We start from the raw sequence: 10,220 nt of genomic DNA, 5'->3' as shown, positions 1-10,220 counted from the left end.
TGAATTTGACGAGAGTGATAGACATATAAGCCACTCATTACATCATGCTGAAGAATGTTATTATGATATGATGATTGATTTATACGTCTATCTCTCCTCATATTCAAATTTTTTTTGAGAATTTTATTTTCTTTTCTAATCATTCTTGACAACCAAACTAAGCCTTAAGAAAAATAAATTAAACTCAAGAAATTCAAGGATGAAGTAGAGAAGACATGCATGTCCTCATCATCTTCGTCAATGTTGTTCTTATTGCTCCCAACCACCAAAATATACACGGATCTCATTTTATTTCCTCACTTCTCATTAAGAGGGCTACATTATAAATGCAGTTTTGGGCTGCTACAACGTTAATTTGCATTAATGCCAAAAAAAAAAATGTATTAATTGACTGTTTTATGGAATATGCATAATTAATATATTACGACACTAACTAAGGGTTGCAAGTTTAACTCTGCGAGACTATAATGATGAAATAGGATGAAGCCCCGTCCACCCTAAACCCAACATGGTTGGCCTGGGTTTTCTGAAACCCGACCCAAGGCGGCCTGTTGCAATCCTAAGTATGTAAACGAAGGAAAGAGGAGAGAGATCCATTTATTCTGGGTGACGAGAGGAATGGGGTTATAAGACTTCTTATTTATTTATGTTGGAAAGGAGCAATATAATTGACGTGAAAATCATCTTCAATGATGGTGTCAATTCGGATCAAAATCAGAACTGTTCCATTAAAACTAGGTATCGGATTGTCTCATTAATAAAAGGGATAATATTAAAATCTGATTTTAATATTAAATGAAAATGGAATGGAACGATTTTGAGATGAGATTCTCAATGGTATTAGTACTGAAATACTGGTTAATTACCAGATTGTACTGAAACCAGTAACAATATTTTAAAGGATGTATTTCATGTTCTTATATATGGAGGTTTCAGATGTTAAACCTTTAGTTTTGTTACTATAAACTTGTTTGGCAATAATATTAAAATTATATCAGAGTTTGTTTTATTTGATCATCATCAATGCTTAGTTGTTATTTTTGAGAAGCTAACATCTGATCTTAGAGAGTGTGCAGAAGTAAATCCATGAAATTCATCACGGTTTTATGTTCTACTTTTCATTTTAAAGTAAAGGACACCTTAAGTCTCATGATAATGAAAAATCCGAAATATTAATAATGGAACCATGTCGTTGGGAACTATTTAAGTTCTCTTTTTACCATGCCTAGAACCATTCAAAAAGTGATATCGTTCAATCCCATTAATAATCAAGACGGAGATCTAAGTTTGATCCCATTAACTAAACGAAACGATATAGGGATTGACACATTTGATACCAATACTAGTACCTCGGTTACACCTCCACTAGTCCAAAGGCGTTGTGTGCTAACAGACGTCTCTAGTTCGAGTTTCTTCGTAATTGATTTGTTACACGCATTAGGTGTGACTGCATGTAACCGGGGTTTACCCTTGGATCTGAATTGTAAAACCGAACAAATTCAAGAGGTTCCTCGTTAGCCCAAAAAAAAAAAAATTTGTCCCAATTGACACACTTGCTATTCAATATTGCAACTTCAAACAGATTGATTCAGAAAAAAACATTTACATAGATCTCAAAGAAGGCGTACAGAGCATAAATTGATCCTATTCAACCATCAATTCGTCCTTGTGGCTTCAAAATGCCATTTGGGTTTATTACAACAAAGGAACTTTTTTTTTTTTTTTTTTTTAATAATTCCAGCAGTACAAAATCTTCAAGTTCTACAAAAATAAACAAAATGAAGACTGATGAAACCTTCCCGTGTGAACTTTCCCACACTATTTGACATTGTAAACACCTCCTTACATTCTTGACTTTGCAACCACAACACTACCTGTATCCTTGAACTGCTCCTCCGTCACTCCTGCAAATTAAACAAGTTCATATATGGCAACAACCATGTCAAACTAATAGTGACAGATATAATGAAAAGGGAAGAATTCTTGCGTAGACTTAGCCTCTTGCAATGGCAACATTATTGATTTTACACGTCGACAAATAACTTAGGAAGGACAACAAATAAATCTGGACTTTGTATCTTGTTGAAGGGTCAAACCCAAACCTTTATGGTAATGGGTGTCAAAACTTTGTTTGAACCAAAGAAACTGAACCAAATCGATGGGCACCAAATGAAACCGAAACTGATAATACACCAAATCAAACTTAAAAACTGGACCCAAATCGATTTTAACCCAATTAAAAACCTATATAACCCAATAAATTCAATAAAAATCACACTTTTTTTCGTACTTTTAAAAAATTATGCGGCAGAATTACTACGTGCAATGTATAATTTATATAGGATGTGTGAAAACTAATAGTAACAGATAGATTAGAGAGTGAATTGGGAAGAATTCTGGAAAAGAGACTTGCCTTTGCCCATAGCTGCAGTAGATGAGATGCCTCCCTGGACAGTCTTGAGTACCCTATCATAGTAATTAGCACCAGACCACTTCTGGTGAGCCAATGTGTCAACCCCATGATTCCTCTCTTCTCTTTGAATCCTCTCTACATAAGCCAGCATTCCTCTCTTTGCAAAATCCTTCGCAAAAGTATCAACCACAAGTGCATCAGCATGGAACCCAGCTAGAGTGATGAACTGCCAACAGAATCCTAACTTGGCAATCTTAGGGATGAAGTCCTTCATCTCTGCATCATTCATCCCTGATGCATCCCAGTTAAAAGATGGAGACAAGTTGTAAGCTAGCATGACCTCTGGTTGCATAGACTTCACCCCTTGAGCAAAGGTGGTGCACTCCACCAAATCTGGGCTGGAAGTCTCCATCCATATAATATCTGCATGGGAAGCAAAGGCCCATCCACGTACAATTGCAGCCATTACAGACCCTTTGAACCTATAGAAACCTTCTCTGGTTCTAGGCAAGTCCCAGTCCCAAAACAGGTTATTGAGCCCCAACTGCTCTGCAATTTCTCTTCCTTGCTCATTGGAAAGGCATTTATCAAAGCTGGAATGGTTCATCCACTCATTCAATCTCCTCCTCTTCTCGTTCTCTCCAATGTTCATTTTGTTAATTTCGTACACAACACAATCAGAGAAGGTCTTTAACTGGGCCATCGATAGCCAGTTGTCCTCAATTGCTTGAAGCTCTGCTCCTGTCTTTCCAACAGCCATGGCTTGGGAAAGAAGACTAGCCAGGCTCTTCCCTTTGAGATTGGGGTTTGTGACACCCAATATGAACTGATGGTCACGACTGTCGACATTGGTCTGAATCAATGTCGCTGCAACCGCATCAGTTCGAGCCACCAAGACGGTTTCGACACCCATGACATCGAACTGCAATCTTGCCGCAACAAGTCTATTGATGTGCTCGCTTACTGAAACCAGTACCTTCCCTGCAATTAAGGGTGTCAAAATCATAGTAAGTTAGAGTCATTGTTAAGGTTACATCCATTTCAATAAAACTGAACCGTTTTAACACCCTTACCTGCCATGTGACCACATTTCTTGGTGACCGAAGACTGATCTTCGATGTGGACTCCGGCAGCACCTCGCTCAACAAAGAGCTTGCAGAGCTTAACTGTTGCAGTTGCACCACCAAAACCAGTATCTCCATCAGCAATTATAGGCTTCAGGTAATCCACATAAGGTGTTCGAGCTCTCTCTTCTCTGCTCATGCTCATCCGGGCCTCTCTTTGCTTCCTATCATGATATTGTTGAGCATAGAATAGGTGTTCTACCTTATTTGGGACAGTGTCGTATGGGTAATCAGCAAGGTCTGGACCAGGTTCATTGGTGCTGGTGTGGGTTGATGAACATTGCCAACCGGAAACATAGATGGTGTCTAGGTATTTACCCATCATGGTGACTTGAACCGGGTCCAGAGCTCCAAAGGTTCTGGAAGCAGTAGAGTTTGCTTGATGGGTTTTGAGGGTCCTCCATAGCTTCTTGGCAAGCTCGTTAGAGGCATAGCCCTGTTTGAGGTTGCCTCGGAGGGAAACTACATCTTTGGCTGAGTAAGGACGACGGGTGGACTTGAACCTCTCAGTGTTCCACCATGCCTGCACCTCTGCTACTTCCTCTTCAAACCTTCCTTCTTCGTTCATCAACTACAGTTCACGCAATTCATCATGATCATGATAGATCGATACAAAATACTTCACTAATAATATAGAAAGTGAAACTGAAAACTAGAATGATAAGTGGATGCTTTATTGAGAAACACAAGGGGACAAATATTTAGGTTGCATTTGGTATGCATTCTACGGTGAGACTGTCGCACAACGGATACATTGCACTATTGCAACATGTTTGTCACAGGTTCAAAACTTGGAAATAGCCTCTTTTACAAAGCATGTGATAAGACTACGTACACTTGTCTTTGCAGTAACACAGGAGCCTCGTGCACTAGGTCGATAATACGTGAAAATTACCAGCTCATTATTCACTCAAAACATTTTTTTTTTCTTTAAGGTGAATGAAAAATATATTAAAATAAGAAAGAAAAATTATAAGGCGAGATACCACCAAGAGCCATTAAGCCCCAAAATCAAAGAGAACCAATAAGATCAATTTTTTTTTGTCACCTAAAAATGTATCATCGACCAAAATGCATTTCAAGACTTCATACCAAAAGTTTTTGTACATGTAATAGATTTTGGGTCTAAGGTGCATTCTGAGCCCGACTCTCCTTTATTTATTTTTGCTTCAAAATACAATTGAGACCCAGAAACTATTCCCAGAATGCACACTTTGCCTTAGATCCAAAACGCATTCTGAAGTAAAAAAACTAGAGAATGCATTGAAATAATAAAAATTATATTAAAAATATATATATATATATATATCTAACAAAACAATTAAAAATTATATTAATATATATATATATATATATATAACAAAACAATTTTTTGAAGATGATACATCAAAATCAGGAGAAAAGGAAACAACTCGCAAAAGAGAAGATTCATCAAAATGCTGGAGGAGGATATTAAATTAATTTGCCTCTTCTTTGGAGCAAAGGTAATATGAGACAAATCTTAAACAGATCCATCCAGTTGTTTAAAGCCTCGTCCCCTCCCCGGGCTCTCTTGGGGGACAGGATTTAAAGAATCAGGATTGGATCAGATCGGAAATAGAAAAGCTTTGGGCCCACAGATCTACAAGAACAACAAACGTTAAGAAAATAGAATTTCATTCCATGTCTTGGAAAAACATTCAGAAATTTTCTTTCCTAATATTCATTAGAAAATTCTTTAGAAAATAAATAAAACATCAAATTCCCTCAAGAACACGTAATATAAACAAACAAAAACAGAAAAACAGAGAAACCCATTTCACAATACTTCCATTAATGGTGAAACCCATCTCATATTTGTTATCAAATAGGTAAAACCCGGAACTGACTCCACAATACCATTCTCTGCTAGAAGCTAGAAACCCATATCATGCAATAACCAGGTAAGTATAAAATCAATGGTTTTAAGGATTGGGCAACCTAAGCAAGGTTACAGAAGGAGAATCTTGTGACTTAACTCACCATTGAAGGAACTGAGAAAGATGAAGATGCAGCCATGGCAAGAACCTAAGGGGAGATAAAGAAATTCAGAATTTCTTGTCAAAAAGAAGGAGAGAGGTGTTGTGATGGTTTCTTCAAACTGTGGCCGATTTATAGTAAGGGGGAGTGGTCCACCCTCCATAATCTTGTGACAGACGTAAGTAATCCTTTGGTCAAGAATAACCATTTTTTACTTTTTTAAGATTAAAAACTGAAAACCAATGGTTTGTTTGTATTTTTGGGGGAATTTACTATCGTTCCCCTACACTTGGCCTATATTTACTAAAATTCCCTTACCTTTTACTTATTTTTCTAATACTCCCTTGCTTTTAAACTCTTATATCTCTTTTTCCCCTGCTCTTTTTAAATATCCAGATTACCTCTCATTTTCACTTGTAACCTATTAAAATTTTTTCAAATTGATTGGGAATAAAAAATTAATACTTTACATGGGTCACATTCCTCCATTAGAGGGTGGCAAGTTCCCATAAATTTAAATCTCTTTTCACTATGTAAGGATTAAGTGGTTTGTATCGATATTGATTGAGAACGATACTGATCCAATACTTTTATTAATTTTTTTAATCTCTAAGATCATCTGTCAAATCCTAATAGGGAATGTTACATTAATCGATATTGATCCGAATTAATATCGGTTAAGACCGATACCAATCCAATACAGATAAAAAAAAAAAAATAGATAACGATATGGTTGCCAAGGAAGAGTTTTGAGTTTCGGCCAACAAAACAACATTTAAACCAAATAATAATAGAAGTACAAAGCCGGTTGACTGTTTTCTTAGATTAGTAAAACCATGTTTTGAACTAAAAATTTTGAAAAAAGTTTAATAGGTTACAAGTGAAAGGAGCGGTAATCTGGGTATTTAAAAAGAGGAGGAGAGAAAGACATGTAAAAGTCCAAAAGTAGGTAAAAAAAAAAAAAAAAAAAGATATGAGAGTTTTAATAAATATAGGCTAAGTGTAGGGGAGTGAGAGTAAATTCCCTATTTTTAAGTTCTTAAAATGGTTTCTTTTGATAGGTTTCTTCTTTTAGCTAAAGATCAGAAATTTTGTTAAAGAAAAAAGGAAAAATTACAACTCAAAACAAAAACAGACTTTTACCCTGACCTTTGGCATGGCCATCAGCAGGGGACAAAGACTGAATAAATGGAAAGCGCTCCCAAAATAAAAGACTCATGGAATCCCACCTACGACATTGCCATCAGCAAAAGAACAAGAGCTCAATTGTAAAAACGAATGCGAGGATGACTCTCAGCGTCATGAGCTAGCTCATTCCAAATGAGGCTTAGAAGCGAACTATTGAAAGCAGAGACACCTGATTTTGCTGCATCTTTCGCAAGGAAATCAAAAATACCGTTAGCCTCTCTGAAACAGTGCATATTTTTCAGGGAATGGAGTTTAGGAAAGGTTGGAGAGAAGACCAATCTTGCGCTGCATACCATGGAATTAGACTACCTTGGACAGTAGACACCACAACTACTGAGTCTAATTCAATCCTTAAGGATCTAACATTCATGTCCATGGCAACAAGAATTCCTTCAGTGAGGGCTCGAAATTCAGCAATGTAGTTTGAGTGAATCCCTATGAAAACTTTGAAGGAGGCCATAGGAAATCCCCTAGAGTCTCTTAGGATACCACTTGCTCCTGCCCTACCTAGGTTACCCAAATAGCATCCATCCATATTTAACTTAGTCCATCCCTGCGAAGGTTTGCACCAGAAAACTTCAAGAATTGATGGTGGCTTGCTAGGAGAGCACTGCAACCCCAAACGATGACAACAGAGAAGATCAGCTGGCAATCTTATCACACCTGAGAGATCAGAAAAGGCCTCTTGCAAGTCTCTTTTGCTGTTCTCAAAGATCTGAGTTGGGGTTTTTGATAGCCCTTCATAGTGCCTGAGGTTCCTTTCTTACCATATATTGTCCGCAATAAGCACAAACCCCGCCGTCCAAGGGTCTTTCACCGCCATAGTCCTTTGCTTTCTATTCCACCATTGAGCAAGCTGAGTAATATTAGCTAAAAGAGGCCATGCAACTCCAAAACAATCAAGGAACTGTTCCCATCTATTCACAAAGTACTTGCACTCAATGAAAATATGAATAAAAGTTTTAGTTGCCAAACCACATAAATTACACTTAGACACCAATGGAATGCCTTTCCCAGCTATTACATCATCTGTAGGAAGTTTCCTATACATCGTACGCCAACCAAATGTGGACTGCCTAGGTTTCTTTTAACAATTCCCTATGTGTGTGGAAGAAATCTTGGTTCATGGGGTCTGATCAAGTTAGACTTTTTAGTCTACATTTTTGTTGATTTATGCTCTTCCAGCCTCATGATATTCAACTAAAATGGAGCTCTTCCCCACCCACCCCCACTGCTACCGCTGCCCATATAAAACTGGCATGGTGGGATTCATTTCTAAAACCTATGTTATGGTTTCTTTCTCTCCTGTGCCCCTTTGAATTTATCTGTTCTGACATCTGCTTGATGAATTACAAATTTCCACCCCTATCTTTATTCAAGAATCACAATCTATAGTCCTTAAGAGTCCTTTTTCACTTTATAGTCTATACTGAAAGCCCTTAAACGCTATCAGAAAATAAATACTATAGTGGACAAGCTAGCCAAGCATGCTGCTACTACTCGTACTTCAAAGATTTGAGATGCTTCTCCATCTTTTATAACTTATGAGCTTGATTGGGACCTTCAACATAGGTCTAGATTTCGATTTATATAATTTACTTGTCTTCCTTGCTTTGAGTCTCTTTTCTGCTAATGGCCATGCCGAAGGTGGAATAGAGGCTTGAAGGGCATTTGTAACTTCACATTTGATGATTATTAATATACTTTTGCTGACGTTTAGAAAAAAAAATCCATTAAATGAATCTTAAAAAAGGAAAAAAATAATAAAAAAAGGAAGAAGGGAGGTTTGGAGAGTCTCTTTTGTGCCAGAAGCTAGTTTTCGCCTTTTTTTTTTTTTTTTTCACTTAGTCGACAAAATGAAACATGTGTGCCTTTTAAGAGATGAGTCCCCGTATTGGTGATATGTATCACAATGTATCATACTATATCGGTCAGGATACATTAGTGTTTTGAAAAAAATAATGATATATATATATATATACATATATATCCTCTCGTATCATATCTCAAGCTATCCATATCAATATGTATCGTTTGATACACTGTGATGGATACTTTAAACTAGGGGTGTCAACCGGTGGGGCCGGTCCGGTTTCGGTTGAGCTTAATCGGGCTTGAAGACTTTCAAAGGCTACACCGTGTCCGCCCATTTAACTAATCGGACTTAGTTATTGAGGGCATGGTACACTTTATATTCGGTCGGTCGGTCTCGGGCTATTATCGGGCTACCTTAATCGGGCTTTAGTCGGGCCTTAACCGGGCTACGGACATGTTTAATGTTAAACGGGCTTTAACCGGTTTTTAAACGGGCCCTCTTTAAAATGTGCTCTTATGTTCCGGCCCACTCATGCAAGCCGAAAAAAATGACAATAAATCAATAAATGATACCAAATATAACCATTATTTAAAATGTGAACATGTCTTTTACTTTTTAGTTTTTATTCTTTAATTTGGGGGGTAAAATAGGTATTCTATAATCATTAAAGGGTCGGGCCAAGTCGGTGCACAATAGGCCGGTCTCAGTCGGGCGTTATTCGGTCGGTCTCGGTCGGGCGCCCGATGGTCCAAGTAGCAAAACCGAGACCGACCATTTATAAACGGGCTGGGCTTAAGCCTGACACGTTTAATAAACGGTCCGGGCCGGGTCGGTCTATAAACAGTCGGTCCCTATTGGTTTAGTCGGGTCGGGCCACGAATTGACACCCCTACTTTAAACCATGCACACTTTAAGGCTTTCTAGTTTGGTTGTTAGGAAATGAAAAAAAAAAAAAAAAAAAAAAAAAATTGAATTTGAGGAAGAGTAATAGACATACAAGCCACTCATTACATCATGTGGAAGAAATGTTATCATGATTGATTTAATTATCTGTCTATCTTTCCTCAAATTCAAAAATTTTTGAGAATTTTCTTTTCTTTTCTGGCCATTCTTGACAGCCAAACTAAGCCTTAAAAAAAAATAATAAATAATAAATAAACTCAAGAAATTCAAGGATGAAGTAGAGAAGCATCCATGTCCTCGTTATCTTCGTCATTGTTGTTCTTATCGCTCCCAACCACCAAAATATACAGCGACCTCATTTTATCCCCTCACCTTTCATTAAGAGGTCTACACTATAAACGCATTTTTGGACTGCTACAGCGTTGATTTGCATTATTACCAAAGAAAAAAAAATAAAAAAGATACATTGATTGACTGTTTTATGAAATGTGCATTGTTAATATAGTAGGAGACTAACTTAGGGGTGTGAGTTTAACCCTGCAAGACTATAATAATAAAATAGGATGAAGCCTGGTCCACACTAAACCCAACATGGCCCAAACTGGGCTGAAATATTTCAACCTGACCTAGGGTCGGGCCGGACATGGGCTGAACATCAGGGACCTTAGGTTGGGCCTGGGTTTTCTGAAACCCGACCCAATCCGGCCTGTTGCAATCGTAGCTATGTAAACGCAGGAAAGAGAAGAGAGATTAATTTATTCTAGGTGACGAGAGGAAC

The 10,220-nt window shown here is 37.6% G+C and overlaps 1 protein-coding gene across 1 annotated transcript; it reads right to left on the bottom strand.

Moving 5' to 3' along the window:
* Positions 1 to 1,566: 1,566 nt before the first annotated feature.
* LOC122078993 (isocitrate lyase-like) lies at positions 1,567 to 5,641 on the bottom strand. Its single transcript, XM_042645201.1, has 4 exons — positions 5,539 to 5,641; positions 3,487 to 4,108; positions 2,414 to 3,394; positions 1,567 to 1,904 (listed from the first exon to the last, which is right to left on the bottom strand). Exons 1-4 carry the CDS (start codon positions 5,572 to 5,574, stop codon positions 1,843 to 1,845), a joined length of 1,701 nt encoding a protein of 566 aa, XP_042501135.1. The 5' UTR covers positions 5,575 to 5,641; the 3' UTR covers positions 1,567 to 1,842.
* Between the last annotated feature and the right edge of the window lie 4,579 nt (positions 5,642 to 10,220).

This window comes from Macadamia integrifolia, chromosome 5, assembly GCF_013358625.1.
Source record: "Macadamia integrifolia cultivar HAES 741 chromosome 5, SCU_Mint_v3, whole genome shotgun sequence".
NCBI lineage: Eukaryota > Viridiplantae > Streptophyta > Magnoliopsida > Proteales > Proteaceae > Macadamia > Macadamia integrifolia.
Note: the sequence above shows the minus strand (reverse complement) of the source record. Positions and strands in the feature narration are given on the sequence as shown.